The sequence below is a fragment of the Otolemur garnettii genome, unplaced genomic scaffold, assembly GCF_000181295.1.
Source record: "Otolemur garnettii isolate 467f Iridium unplaced genomic scaffold, OtoGar3 scaffold00032, whole genome shotgun sequence".
NCBI classification, from domain to species: Eukaryota; Metazoa; Chordata; class Mammalia; order Primates; family Galagidae; genus Otolemur; species Otolemur garnettii.
In genome coordinates, this window is record NW_003852427.1 from 10,830,004 (window position 1) to 10,845,801 (window position 15,798).

The 15,798-nt window shown below is 47.5% G+C and overlaps 1 protein-coding gene across 1 annotated transcript in view; it reads left to right on the forward strand.

The window, feature by feature from the left end:
* Positions 1-15,798, forward strand: part of SPSB4 (splA/ryanodine receptor domain and SOCS box containing 4) — an 81,995-nt gene that overhangs the window by 11,376 nt on the left and 54,821 nt on the right. Inside the window, exon 2 of the mRNA XM_012804940.2 lies at positions 4,699-5,545. Within this exon, the coding sequence (XP_012660394.1) occupies positions 4,852-5,545 (694 nt within the window). The 5' untranslated portion in view covers positions 4,699-4,851. The remainder of the gene's footprint in view (positions 1-4,698; positions 5,546-15,798) is intronic.

Below are 15,798 nucleotides of genomic sequence, written 5' to 3' on the forward strand. Positions count from 1 at the left end.
GGGCTGGGGATTCGAACCCACCACCTTAGGTGTATGTGGCTGGCGCCTTAGCCGCTTGAGCCACAGGCGCCGAGCCTATACCAATTTTTAATAAGAACATTCATTAATATTTTATAGACCAAAAAGTGAACAAGATGAAATACCCCCAAATACTAACAATGTTTATACCTGGTTAATGAGATAGGAGGTGAATTCTAGTTTTTGTACTATCTGTATTTCCTAAAATTTAGATATTGATTGGAGGTTTTCTAATTAATAGGCCTTTTAAAAAGAATACTTTTATATTTACTGAAAAAACTAAACACAGGGGTCCCCATATACTCACCCCATAAGCCCACACCCAGTTTATCCTATCATTAACATCGTACATGAGTATGGTATGTTCTTCATAACTCATGAGCCAATACTGGCACATTATTATTTAACTGAAGGCCATCCTTGATTCCGATTTTCTCAGTTAAAGCCTAACATCCTTTTCAGTTCCAGGATCCCATCCAGGATACCACATTAGTAGTGATGTCTATTAAGCCTCCTCTTGACTAGGACAGTTTCTCAGATTTTTGTTTTTGATTTCCTGGCCAGTTTTGAGGAGTACTGGTCAAGTATTTTGTTGGATGCCCCCAAATGGAATTAGCCCTTTGTTTCTCTCAGGATTATAGTGGGGTCACAGGTTTGGGGAAGGAAGACTACAAAGGCAAAGCACTATTTATTTCTTTATATCTTATCAAGAATACACGATATTAATATAATGGTAATATAATAATATGATTACATAATATGTGATAGATTAAATGATGGGATTAAATGGTTTATATGTTTTATTTGCTTTGTCTTGTTTTTGTGATATTTTCCCCCAAAGAACCAGCTCTTGAGTTTTTGATTAGTTCTATTATTTTTCTATTTTATTACTCTCAATTCATTTAAAACCATTTTTAGTAGGGCGGCACCTGTGGCTCAAAGGAGTAGGGCACCGGCCCCATATGCCGGTTTTACTTAATGCCAGAGGTGGTGGGTTCAAACCCAAAACTGGCCCAAAACTGCAAAAAATAAAATAAATAAAAAACCATTTAGTAGTATAAGTACACTAGTCATGATTCCCTCTGAGCACTGCTTTAGAGACATCCTGCAGTTCTAATATGTATATGGAGTGTTTTCTTTTATTGTTATTTTTTAGACATTCTGTAATTTCTTTATGGATTTCTTTTTCGGATCTGAGTTGTTTAAAGAGAGCTTTAAAAAAATGTCCAAGAGGATTTGTAGTCCATAATTTTGTGATTAATTTCTAGCTTTTCTTTAGTGTTTCTACAAAATTCCTAGCTTTCTTAATGTATTACTTTTGCTTATCTGGTGAATTTTTATTTGCAGCCTAATATGTGGGAAATTTTTTGATGGTTCCATGAACACTTGAACATGCATGCCTTGTTTTCAAGGTGTAGAGTTTGTTTGATATATACATCAATTCGATCTCTCTTATTATGTAAGTTTGGTTATTCTGTGTTTTTACTTAATTTAGCCCATTGGTCTGCCTTGGAAGAGGGGAATTCAAATTAACTGCTTCTGATATATATCTAAGATCCCTCCTTTTGTTTCCTCTAGCTTTTGCTCTGAATTTTGGTGCTGTTATTTGGAGTGTTAGATCTTCAACTGTGAATCACATTCTTTGTTACATATAAAGTATTCTTCCTTGTCTTATTTAATACCTTTTGCTCTGAAATCAACTTTACTGACCTAATATTAAGATTACAATACCTGCTTAGTTCGAGTTTACACTTACCTGGTATACATTTGTCCTTCTTTTGCTTTCAAAATTCTTGAATCACTTTGTTTTGGTGGCATCTTATACGTAGCATATGGTGGAGGGTTTTGTCTGCAATCTTAGAATCTTTTCCTTTTAATAGTTAACTATGGCTTATTCATTGACATGGTTAATATTTTAGTCTTAGTTTTACTATATTTTAAATCTTTCTTTTTGCTTCTTAAAACAAAATCTTTCAATCAGTGGTCTCTCTTATTTTGTGTCATGTTAATATTTTATTTTTACTTCGGGAGGTTACCTTTATAACTGTGTAAAATGGATTTAATCTTTTGTTGAGATCATACTAGTTGTCTTCTTTCTTCTGAAAGAAATGATCACAAAATTTATGTATAAATTTGGTCACAATTTTTATCTGCTTTCTGGCAGTTTTTTTCTGGTGCATTTTCTTGATTTGCCATGTTTTGTGCTATTTGTGTACCCCTTTATTGCTTCTGTACCATCTTTGACTATATCCTGTATTGGTTCCTCTTTGAGATCAGCATTTTGCAGGTGAGGCACATAGAGAAGGTGCCAGGAAGTACTTTAGGAGTGCAGGATTGCTCCCTGGTTCACAGAAACTTTGTTTGCAGGATTCTGGAAATGATTTCTTTTCTTTTCTTTTCTTTTCTTTTCTTTTGAGACAGAGTCTTACTATGTTGCCCTCAGTACAGTGCTGTGGCCTCACAGCTCACAGCAATCTCAAGCTCTTGGGCTTAAGAGTTAAAAGTTAAGATTTATCTGTTGCAGTTGTCATAGTTGTTTAGCAGGCCCAAGCCAGGCTCAAACCCACCACCCTTGGTGTATGTGGCCGGTGCCCTACCCACTGAGCTTTGGGCACCACCCTTTAAGTGATTTCTTTCACTCTTTGCTTCTACTCAGTCAGCAGAGATCTGTAGCTGTAGGCTTCTCCCAGTTCAGAGCCCTCCTTCCACTTTGCCTCACCAACACAATGCTTCCTGTATAGATGGCGGATCTATAGCCCTGCTCACCTTTTTCTCTAAAGGGTTGGAGGCAGCTCCCACTGCCAGACCACATGACTTGTTCCCATTGTTCCTGATAAGGAATCATTGTTTATTTTCCTTCAGGGAGTGCCAGCCTTATCCAAGATCCGCAGCCACAGGTATCTTCTATAGGTGTTTTCTCACAGCATTTTTAATCTTTACTGCTTTTGGCAGCCGGGTCCTGTTTTTGGCAGCCTTCCCTTAGAAGTTGTGGTTCAAGTTACAAATGTGCTCTAGTTTTGCTGAAGAGGGAGTTTGCATTTCTGTTTCTTTCTCTTTGATTTGGGGTGATTTCGGATATGAAAAGGAGTAACTTTATTCTGCTATCTTAAAACTGTCTAGTGTTGCAAATTTTTATGTGTTCTAGTATTTCCTCAGATCAAACATTAACCAGAGCTCTCTGAATAGGGTTGGCATCTGCTGCAGCTGGGATCTGACAATAGAAAGGAAAGAAAATGAGAGTTGAGAATAAAATGAGAGAGTTAAAAAAGAAACAAAGTATACCTGTCTGTGCTGTTATGGCAGGGATCTTTCTCTTCCCCACCTAGACTTTGGCTGGGAGTATGCCACTGTTTGGGTGTAGGGGGTGGGGGTGGGGGTGAGGCCAGGCAGGGTATGAAAACCCCCTTCTGTCTCCTTGTCTATCTTAGGGGAAGTTTTTCAGGGCCTCGCGACTCTCAGGCCGGGCAGGGGAAGGCACATGCTTTGCTCTGAACAGGGTGCAGGGCTTGGCTCTCCCTTTATCCCCACACCCAGGGCCCAGCCAAGCAGCCAAGGGTTCTGGCTCCCTAGGTTCTGGCTGGTCTCCTAGTGATGGTGGCCAGTTCCTCCTCCATGAAAGCTAGGGTCCTGTGTCAGGGAGGGCCATCTGGGATCAGTGCTGTTAATGGTGTTTATATGACCAAAGAAAGAGCTTGCCCATCCAAAGGGAAGGGATCCATGTGAGACGTCCAGAGAGCAGAGTCAGGGAGGAAAACCTCCCTGCAGGGTCTGGGCCTGGCCCTTTGTATCACTGTCTCTCAAATTCCCACACCGCTGGAGGAAGATGTTTTATTCCCATTTTACAGATGAGGAAACAAGATTTAGAGAGAGGCTAGGAGGCCTTCCTGTCGATACATAGCTAAGAGATTAACAAGGGGATTTACTTCTATATGCAGCTCTGCTGGCTCCAGAGTCCAGGCGCCAGCTCCCTTTGCCTTTTCCCTCACTTCTGCCTTCTCATGGAGACCCCACCCAGAGCTCCGAGGATTGCCTTATGGCCACGTGCCTGGCTGACCTTGCTGGATGCTTGCTCTGTCTTGCTTCTCAAGTCTGGCTGCATTTTATGGTGCTATTTAAGCTCCCCAGGACCTTCAAAGTTGGTAACCAATGGGCCAGATCCTACACATTTGCAGTCCCATGTCTTGGGCACCTGTGTCCCTCAGCCTTGGCACAGGCATTGTCTTCTGGGATCAAATCCACCTGGTCTCTCTGTGATCTCAGGCAAGTCATAACTGCTCTGGGCTCACTCCTTATTTCTAAAAATAAGATCACCTGTGATTGTTCTAAGTGCAGAACACAGACTCTGAAGCCAGGTGACCTTGGTTTGTATCTAGGCAGTCACTTATTAGCTGTGGGACTTTGGCTAATTATCCTCTCTCTGCACTTTAGTTTTCTCATCTGTAAAATGTGAATAATGCCACATAATGTATATGTCTTATAAGGAAATGGGCTAATAGATGTAAATCATTTAAAGTGGCATATGGCAGGTGTTAGATTAGTGCCAGATATGGGTATACAAATTATTACTATTAAGCATGCAGAGGGATGAGCCAAGGCACGGGCATACCTGGAGGGATGGGGAACTGGCCGCTGATGCCGCTGACGCTGCTGTGATGACCCATGCCCTTTGCTTCCTTCTAGGAGCTTGGGCCCCCGCCCCAGCCCGGCAGAGGCTGTGGAGGTCTACGGTCCGGGAGCCGTGTTCCCAGTCCCGTGGCCCATCCCTGGCTGCAGGGATTGCAGGCCCCCACGACGTAGCCGTGGCCTGCAGTGGCCCTCTACTGGAGGCAAACCATGGGCCAGAAGCTCTCAGGGAGCCTCAAGTCGGTGGAGGTGCGGGAGCCAGCGCTGCGGCCGGCCAAGCGGGAGCTGCGGGGCACAGAGCCCGGGCGGCCGGCGCGGCTGGACCAGCTGCTGGACATGCCGGCGGCGGGGCTGGCTGTGCAGCTGCGGCACGCGTGGAACCCCGAGGACCGCTCGCTCAACGTCTTCGTCAAGGATGACGACCGTCTCACCTTCCACCGGCACCCGGTAGCCCAGAGCACGGATGGCATCCGCGGCAAGGTGGGCCACGCCCGCGGGCTGCACGCCTGGCAGATCAACTGGCCCGCCCGGCAGCGCGGCACCCACGCGGTGGTCGGTGTGGCCACGGCGCGGGCTCCCCTGCACTCCGTGGGCTACACGGCACTGGTGGGCAGCGACGCCGAGTCGTGGGGCTGGGACCTGGGCCGCAGCCGCCTCTACCATGACGGCAAGAACCGTCCTGGCGTGGCCTACCCAGCCTTCCTGGGACCCGAGGAGGCCTTCGCGCTGCCCGACTCGCTGCTGGTGGTGCTGGACATGGATGAGGGCACGCTCAGCTTCATCGTGGACGGCCAGTACCTGGGGGTGGCCTTCCGAGGCCTCAAGGGCAAGAAGCTGTACCCGGTGGTGAGTGCCGTGTGGGGCCACTGCGAAGTCACCATGCGCTACATCAATGGCCTTGACCGTAAGTGTGCTCAGCCAGGGGCTTCTGGGGTTCTATCCCTGGCATAGTTGGGAGAGGGACAGGAAGCTGGGGAGACTGCGCCCTCCGTGGCAGCCGGGGTGATCCTGCAGTGTAGCGACCTGGTTAGGGCATGGGTTTGAATCTTGAGTCTCCTTTGTTGGCTTGGTGATTTGGAACTGTGCCTCAGTTTTCCCATCTGCAAAAGCGGCATAGTGATAGCAATGTAGCTTGACGTTATTGTGAGGATCAATTAAGATGACATAAGTGAAGCACTTAGAACAGAGACTGGCATCTAATAGGGATTTTGTGAGTGTTGATGCCCATTACAAATTTCTCAGTCTGCATAAGGGCCGTGAAAAACCACCCAGGCTACTCACAGTGTGACAGTGATAAGTCACAGTCCCTGGACTCGAATGCCATGCATTACTTATCAAGTTACTGATAAGTGATAAGTAATGATAACGACTGTCTTTTATTGACCACACACTGTATGCAGGGGCTAACTCACAAATTCCAGCACTTGCTAGGGAGCTCTGTTAAAGGGAGCGGCTATCTGCCATCTCCAGCTGACAATTACCTAATGGGAATGAGGACCCCAGGTTATGGAATCTTCTGGTTTTTCAAAGAGAACCCAGTAATTTAGATTGTGTAAACTATCCAAATATTTAAAGTTGACAGTTACTGAAAACTATTCAGGCAAAGAAAGACAGGTTGAAGTCAAGCCCACAGGATACTGGGTTTGACCCCTGACCACTCTATGGCCTCCTCTCATTTAATATGCACAGCTGTGATTTGAGGCCGATTAAAAATCATAACAACAAAAAAGGTTACTGGTTTTAGAAAGGAGTCACTTAAGAGAGGCAGGGTGGCCTCTGGAATAGAGGCACACATCGTCACCTGTCCTGAGTTGAATCCAGATGACCAGGGCCAGGAGTTAGGCACTTGTGGGCTTACATACTCCCACACATTGGTAATCAACACTATCCAAACACACGTCCTGCTGTTCCTTATTAAAGCTGGTGCTTAGAAGGGGGATTTGGTTTATTCATTTTGTACTTTCTGGGTTTCGCTCTGTTGCCTCGGCTAGAGTACTATGATTCTAAAGTGATTCTCCTGCCTCAGCCTCCTGAATAGTTGGAACTAAAGGTGTACCACCACACTCAGCTAATTTTTAAAACATTTTTTGTACAGATGGGTTTCTCACGGTGTTGCCTAAGTTGTTCTTAAACCCCTGGTCCTAACAGATCCTTCAGCCTCAGCTTCCCAAGTATTAGGATTGTAGGCGTCTGGCTCAGTTTATTCATTTTAAATGAGAGATGTAATTGCCAGCCAGTGAGGCAGGCTGAGCTAGGCCCTTGTTTCAGGGATAAGAAAACTGAAGAGCAGGGCTACAGGGAGCCAGGACTGCCCTCTGGCCCCAGGTCTGTTGGCCTCTGAAGCCCACTTTTTTCCTGTGCTCTCCCCTTTAGTTAAGGGACTAAGAATAACACTCCAGAAACTAAGCCAAGGATGAGACTTTACTCAAGTGAAATTCACATTTACTTGAGCGTTGTGGTGTGTTGACAGTTTTCAAGGGTGACAGGCTAACTAACAGAAAAGTGGCTGGTACACTCAGTTCTGTGGTATAATTGGTGACATTTTTGCTCAGAGTTTATTTTCATGCTTGTTGGACTAAAATTGCTATTGAATGGCAAAGTTTTGTTCTATTTTTTCTATTTAACTGGCTAAATCTAGGAGCAGATGAGTATATCCTGAGAAGGGCTGATTTAATCATCATGATGCCTTATGGAAAGTGTCTGGAATCCTTTTAGACATGGTGACCAAGCAAACCCCAGGGGTCAGAAGACCAATAGCAACAACAAACCTCTTTATTTAATGGAATTGGAAAATTTGGCTGCTGGAATGAATTAATAGACTTGGAGGGTGGCCTTGGTACACCGAGGCTCTGGAGTCTGATGTGCCATATTTCCAACTGCGTCTCCTATGCTCGGTGGTTTTGTATCTTTGGTGGGTCACTATAAGTCTTTAAGACTCATTTTACTCATCCTTATTTATTTATTGGTAAAATCAATTATTATTATATATATATTTTTTGAGACAGAGTCTCAAGCTGTTGCCCTGGGTAGAGTGCTGTGGCATCTCAGCTCACAGCAACCTCAAATTCTTGGGCTTAAGTGCTTCTCTTGGCTCAGCCTCCCAAGTAGCTGGGACTACAGGTGCCCGCCACAATTCCCGGGCTATTTTTTGGTTGTAGTTACCATTGTTGTTTGGCAGGCCTGGGCTGGATTTGAACCCACCAGCTCTGGTATATCTGGCTGGTGCCATAGCTGCTTGAGCTACAGGCACCAAGCCTTACTCATCTCTAAAATGGGACAGTATCAGGTTCCTTTCACACCTGCTTTGAGCTTTTTTGTGATGGCACCAATATGATGGTAGCTGGTATTAAAGGCTAGACATTGACACCTAATGGGAGCTATCAGAGCCAACAGTTATGCCTCTAAAGTAGGCTTCCTTTTAGCCATTGATTCACACAGGGGTATTATCTGTGGCCTGGGTTTCAGGTACAAAGCTAAGATGCTAATAGGATTGCAGCCAGTGGCTCCCCATGCATCTTGGGATCAGGAGCATATTCTCTGGTGTGCTGCTTGGGGAGGTTAGGTGGGGAAGGGCAATTGTGTTTTGGGTATTTTAAGCTCATGGGTTCTTCAGATGGTTGGAGAAGTTTTGTAGGACTGAAACTTGAACACTTTCCAACCTCTTTCCCCACTCTGGCCATGATTTTTCAGGTTGGTTAAATCTGGGATACTGGATCTAGGAGACAAGAGAGGCCTAGACAAGCAACCCTGTCTCCCATTCGATGACAAGGTTGCTTGTCTCCCGTGGTCCTAGCCTATTCTCCAGATGGGATTTGTGTTCTCTATCTCTGGCAGGGGTGTGACCGCAGAAAAGGGAAGCTCAGCTTTCCTGGGCTTGATAGGCCCATCCACAGTCAGCCTGGGACAAGCCCTGCCTACCAGGTGGGTTGTAGGACAAGCTGCAGTGGAGTCTCACAGGGGTAGTTGGGAAGGGACCATGTGATGCCTGTAGCTGGTGATCTGGCTGAAGCCCACCATGGGTCCCTGGGGGCTGGGAGTAGTTTGGCCCTATGGGGGTCCCTGGACAGGGAAGGTGACCGAAGCGGTTCTTAGGATGGGCAAAATTCAGAGCTAACATTGATGTGGACACCATGGCAGGTCCCCAAACTCAGACCTGATGGAGGTGTAGGGGACCAGAGTCAGAGACATGTTTGGGAGCAAACAGGCAGGGCAGCTCTCGGGGGCTGCTAAGGGAGGGGAGAACTTTGTTCAGACCTGAGTTAGACTCTGGCCTTCACCCTCAGCAAGAGGCCCTGGGCAATAACCTCTTCTCTGAACCTCAGGGTTCCCCTTTATGTAATGGGGGTGATAAAGTTCGCCAGCATGCAGCAGACATGAACAACTGCTACCCTCTCCTGGGAGTAATGGGGTGAGCTGGGGCAGGTTCTAGGCTTCCCCTATCAGCTAGAAGTGGACTTAACAGAGGCTTTTCTTTGAATATGTTAGAAGGAATGTAATGGAATCACCTTCTCAATTTTTGAATTCTTATGATTGTAACAGCATGGCTTAGAAAGAGCTCACTCCATTTAACTCTGAAGCATGTATTTGTTGGAGGCAAGAACTCCTGGAGGTGTAATTTCCTGTTGCAAAAGTTAAGCATTGTCTAACCTTCTGTGGTGAGATTGCTCACTACCCCATAGAGTGGGACGGGCCAGCATCTTGGAGTTCACACAGGCTGCAGGGCCCCAGGGGCTCTGAGCAAGAAGCATGGAACTGAGACACCTAACGCAGGCAAACGGGCAACCTGTCACAGGCTACCCAGGGTTTGAACAATAATAAAAGCCACCACCACAACAATTAACACTTATGTCACGCTTAGTTTGTGGGGGATGGGTTTTATTCTAAGCACTTTACACATTTTAGTTCATTTCATCCTTACATTGACTCTCTGAGCTGCACACGTTTACCTGCATTATCACCTTCGGCTTACCATGAAGAAGTGGAGGCACCATGAGCTGGAGAATGTTGCTGAAGGCCACACAGCTAGTAACTGAGGGAGCCTGGGTTCAGACTGAGGTAGCCTGGCTCAGTGGCATCTCTGGAGAGGTTTACAGACAAGGCAGGGGGAGAGGGCCCAGGAGCGTCTGCTCTGCCTGGCAGAGTGGCCAGGCAGCAAATGTCGGGACCCTTGCCTTCAGCAGTGAGTTTGAATGAGGCCCTCAGATGCTGTCCCTGTCATTTTTCTTTCTACTGCTGGCTCCGTCTCCAGCCCTCAAAGCTCTTGGCTCAGCACAGAGCTCTGCAGGGTGTTCTGAAAGCTAAGTTGTAGAAAGGCAGCCCCAGTGGCGGCCATGAATCAGGCATGCTTGATCACTAACAGGGGAGTGTCAGTGCAAATGTCCCACTGCTGTGATGTTTGGGCCCCTGGGGTGGGCCTGGCCTTTGGAATCTGCTCAGGGAATTGCCCCTTGGCTCCCGGCTTCTCGGCTTCTCTTTCCACATGCTGGTGAGCCAGCAGGGCTGACAGAATGGCTTTGTCTCATGTCTCTGAGTTCTTGAGTGGTGAGTGGTATGCAAGCGGCACAGGAAGCAGAGAGGAGCCCCAGACAGAGACAAGTGGTTTTGAAGGTATTTTGAAGGCAGCTTTGGTTTTGAGGGTATTAAACTTTTTATTGGATACCACCCATGTTCTCTACCCCAGACTGTTTTATTCAGGCAGTATTACTGATACTATCTCTGTTTTATACATGAGGAAACTGAGTCCCAGGAGGAATTTGTCCAGGCCACACAGCTAGCAAGTGGCAGAGCTGTGTGTATACCCGGGTTACAACCACTGCCCTGGCCTGCCAGCTGTGCCTGGGCCGCCCTGCCCGTGCCCTTCCACAGCTGAGCCCGGCCTGTCTCCAGAGCAGACACCAGTGACCAGAGGTGACTTTCAAAGGATGGAGAATGGAAATGTGGGTATCTTGGGCCTGACTGACTGAGCGAGTTTGTTCACCTACATGGAACTGAGGAAGCTATATTTCCAGATGTCGTTCCTAGATGGTTTAATCGATCTGCCAACAAGTATTTATTGGCGCAACAGCTCAGCAGAGGAGGCTGGCGGCCAGCCACGGCTTCTGGTATTGATGAGGGCCGGAGAGAGTTTTCTCCTAGGATGACTGCAAGGACACCATCCCCTTGCCAGAGCTGTCCTCCCTGTCTGCTGGATTCACTACCTTTCTGCTTAACTCCCCCCAGGAACATGGTGCCCTCCCAGCCTCCCTGAGGTCTGGACTTTGCTCCTTGGTCTCCCCTTCGCCCCCTCCCCTATCAATCTATCCTGTCCCCAGCACTTCCCCTGCCCATGGCTCAGGACTCTGTCTGCACTAGCAGCTCAGAGCTGAATTCTCCCCGCTCTGTCCCATTCATATGCCTCCTTTTCCCAAGTGGTTATGAAGTTCCTCAGAGCTGGGCTGGTGACCCAGGAGGCTTGCCTGGGGAAGCAGGAAGAGTGAGCATTTCCTATATGCCTCTACTTTTGGAAGGTATGCATGTGCTAGCAAATATAAATACCATGCAAAGGTGTATGGGGAAGCATCCTCTCCTGTACGCCAGCCCCCAGCCCTGCTGCCATCCCATGGCAGTTTCTTCTCTGTCCTTCCTGATACAGATTGGATGTTTGGCCCCTCCAAATCTCCTGCTGAAATTTGATCCCAGTGATAGAGGTGGGGCCTGGTGGGAGGTGTTTGGTGGTGGGTAGATCCCTCCCTGCAGTGATGAGTGAGTTCACACTTTATTGTTCACACAAGAGCAGAGAGCCAGAGTTGAAAGGGGCCTGGCACCTCCTCTCTCCTGCTCCCTCTCTCACCATGTGACCCACCTGCTGCCCCTTTGCCTTCTACCTTAATTAGAAGTTCCCCAAAGCCCTCACCAAAAGCAGATGCTGGAGCCATGCTTCTTGGAGCAGAATCATGAGCCAAACAACCTCTTTTCTTTATGAATTACACAGTCTCAGGTATTCCTTCAGAGCAATGCAAAACAGACTAATACCCTTTCAGAGATTTGTGACAGAGAGATTTTAGATCATGCAGTAAACATTGCCCTGCATCTCATTTTCTCCCCTTAGTGGACCTTGACAATTGTTTAATATCAGTAGACATAGAGCTGCATCATTCTATTAACAGCTGCTTAGGTCCGCAGTATGATTGTATCATAGTTTAATTATTCGGATCCCTATATTTGGTCGTTAAGGCAATTTTCAGTCTTTGAGAATAAACTTTTGGTCCTAATTTGAATTCCATTTCCCCTTTTTGGCTAATTAAAATCTCCAGCCTCAGTTTTCTCATCTGTGTAGTGGGAATAATTATTACACCTTACAGAGCCACTGTGAGGATTGGAAATGAAGCAGAAATGAAGCATGGGTCCCTCCTGTGGGCCACCTCAGGTTAATACCCACTTGTCTATGTGGCGTTTCCTACTTCAGTGCAGAGCTCTTCATGGGCATCTGATAAAGCTTGTGAATGCTTTGGTTTCTAGTTTAAAATACAGTAGAATCATATTAATCTTATATTAGGGCATCTTGAGACACATTATTGGACTGAGGTCATTGGAGTCATATAATCCAGTCTATTCCTATGTAGGCTGTGTGTCAGCAGGAGACACCTGGCCCTTACTTGCACAGAATAGCCCATAGCACATGGGTTTTGCTGTTCTGTTATTGCTGCTGCTCCGAATGCTGAAGGTGGTGGTGCTTGGAGGTAGGCACTGCATCTTAGCCTTCTCCACCATCCCCCGTAACACCCTTTGGAAGAGAGTAAGTAGAAGGTGCTCAATAAATGCATGGTCATGTTCTGGCCTCCCACCACCTGGATAGCTTTTCTTTTCTGAACCAAAGGGGGACCTGAGTCACAGTTGGCTGGAACAGAAGGGCTGGCTACAGCTGCTGCCCCCTTAAAGCCTGACCCCCGAGTGACCTTTTCCCACCTCCCATTGTGTGCTATGCACAGCACATCTGTCCCCACACATAGGACAAAGCAGAGGCTGCATGATAGGCCAGGCATTTCAATTCAGGATCCCGACGTTCAAAAATTGACCCTTAGCCTTTGTTTGAAAGGAACAGCCTTCCAGTTGAAAAAAGTCCTCCGTCAGATGCCATGGCCTTGCTTTGAGGTGGGTTTTTCACATTTAACAGTCACAAGTGGGTTCTTGGAAGTCCCGCCTGCAGGCAAAGGCAGCTTTGAAATGCAGGTGCCAGCATCTGAAATCGGGCTTTGTCAGGAAGTGTGTTGCTGTGGCCACGTGGGAAGGGCCGGACTCAGTTGATCCTGACTTGGCTTCTAAATAGCTGTAACCCTAAGCAAGTCATTTCACCTGAGCTGTAGTTTCCTCATCTGAAAAGTGGATCATTCTTTCGCCACAAGTTGTTAAGGATTATGGATTACTATACAGACAGTGACTAGTCTAGGGCCTGGCACATCTTACTGACAAAATGGTAGGTTTTAAAAATGGCTAATTATTACTGCTCCCATGGAGTGGTGAAATTATTGTTATTAAATGTGGAAATAATTATCATTATTAAATTTTGGTCCACATTGTGAAACTGAGGGATTTCACACAGGGAATTTGGGAGGCTTGGAACTCTTTTTTCCTTAAGATGCATGATGGAAATGCCAGGTGAGGTTCGGAGGCCACAGTGAGTTTGTCACCAATGAAGCTGGGAGTGTTTAGCCCTCCCTGTGGGCAGTTAAATGTTTCCGGCTAAACATCTTGTTCAAGCATTTCTCTAAAAGCCTGAAGCTCCCGGGTGGTGACTTGCCTGGTAAACACGTGTTCAGCAAGATACTCAAACAGGCAGTATTGTCACTAGCTGCGTCCATGTGTCCATCTGTCGGGGGGACCTGCCAGGGTGGTGGGCTTGAGGGGTCGCATCCACCTCTGAACATACTGCTACTAGGCTCAGCTGTGGGCTGGCTGGCGTCATTGGACTTTTGGGGAAAAGAAAAGGGGAAGAGGCAATGAGTCTCCCCGTTTCAGGCACTGGCAGAAGGGTAGAGACACCCTGTCTGGCTGACAGGGCAAGACCCACATTTTACAGATGGGAGGCAAATGGACCAGAGAGCTAGCTGTGGGGACTTGTCCAAGGTCACATGCTAGTTAGCAGCAGAACCAGAACTAAAACCCAGGCCTGCCACTGCCCTTGAAAATGTTCCTTGCTGGACACAAGAATGAAAATTCATTACAGTTTATGAATCTGTACTGGAAAAACTGATACAGATGATGGAAGCTATAGATGTTTGGGAGGAAAATGATGGGTGGGGGCTGTGAGGTTGGAAGAGCTTCCTGTAAGGAGGCCTTGACTCTGGAGCAGAGTTTGGACAGGTGTCTCTCCCCAACACACACACATAGATGAGGGCATTCCATGGCTTCCCAGTGCCTGCTGCGTGTCAGAGACCCTGCTCCAACCCCTGCTCAGAAGGGGACCACAGAAGCAGGAATGCCGGGTAAAAACTGGTTTGCCCACTTACTACTTGGGTGACCTGGAGATAAGTTTCCTAACTTCTCAGTTCCTCAGTTTGCTCACCTATAAAGTGGGTAGAGTGATGGCATTTACCCACAGAGCTGTCAGCAGTGCTTCTGGAACCAAACTAGTTACAGTGTGTATTTGAGCCATCTGGGGATTCTGTTAAAATGCAGATTCTGACTTAGTAGGTCTGGGTCTGGTCCAGATCCTGCATTGCTAGCAAGCTCAGGCCGACCCTGATGATACTGCATGTGGAAGGCATCGCACAGAACAAGGGCTTCACATACATAACCACAGCTTGTCCTCAGCCCTCACTATCCACCTGTCTACCCCCACACTGAATGATCCTGCAGCCAACCTGAGATGCTTATTCCTCTGGGCTGAGGTCTGTGCTATCCTTGCTGTCCTCTGGGTTGGCAGTGGCCCACCTCCCCATCCCAGAGAGCTGGGTGTGGCCACGCCCTGCTCTGCCTACCGCCCCTCCCCCCTGGCCTTGCTTCTGACAGTTCAGCTGCACTTCCTACACCCCTCCTTTTCATATTCAGCCCCACTTCCTTCTGTTCTCATCCTCCCAGCTACCACATGACTCAGTTTTGTGTCCTGGAACCCAAATTCTCCCTCTTGCCAATGAGATATACACAAGTAAATCCACACGATTATCCATGAATTCTCTGGTGAGGGTGACTTTGTTTGGGAAGGGATTACTGCAAATGGAAACAGCTCTTTGTTAAATAGTCATTGATTGATTGAGTGCCCACAAAAGGCCAAACACTGCTCGGCACCGCTCATGCATCATCTTATTTAAACCTCCATCACCCTGGGGAAAGGCAACTCAGTACGCTATGCATGGTAGCTCGTCTAACCTTCCCCAGGATGAGGGGAAGGGCTGTTCCCATTTTACCCATAAGGGGACTGAGGCTGAGGGAGGAGGAAGAGCAGCTCATGGCACATGCTTGGGAGGTGACTGTCCCCAACTCAACTCCAGGCCTACCCCAGCGTCCTCACCTATAACCTCTGTGCTACTTGGGAGTCATCTGTGGTCTTGCAAGGGGTCCCAGGTCTTGGCTTGAGCAAGCTTAACCAAGGATTTACTGAAGGCGACGTTGGTAGCTCCCACAGACACAGCACTTCAATACCCTCAAATCCAGATAGCAAAGTGCTCTTGTCCTCGACCTGTCCTCCATTGGAACTGGTGAGGCTCTGAGTGGGTGGTGCTGGGAGAGCAATGGATAGAGTAAGCAGATTTGCTGAGGTGGAGGGTGACTGTGGGGTATCAATGATTAGGGACAGCAAGTGGCCTGCCTGACTGGTCATAGCATTTATTGGCCGACAGTCAGGGAGCCAGATGATTTGCCCAGTCTCATCCTTTGGTTAAGGCAAGGGGGCGGTTAGTGTGAGTTACAGCCTAGCCCAGCCACTAATAAGGCTGCTTGTCTGAGGCCTTCCATAATTCAAGTGGAGGCTGTGCCGTTTAATGGCCCTTCTTCGTCAGATCTTCCAGGTCTCAGTGCCTCCTTAATGATTTATTTGCTTGGGATGAAATTAAGCCGAGACAGTGGGAGCTTGGAAAATACTGCAGAGCCGGCTCTCCCCAGTTTTTCATCTCTCCCAGTGGCTGCTTTCTATAAATAGAACCACAAGCCCTGCTTCGTGACCCACCTGCTGGGAGCCCCAGC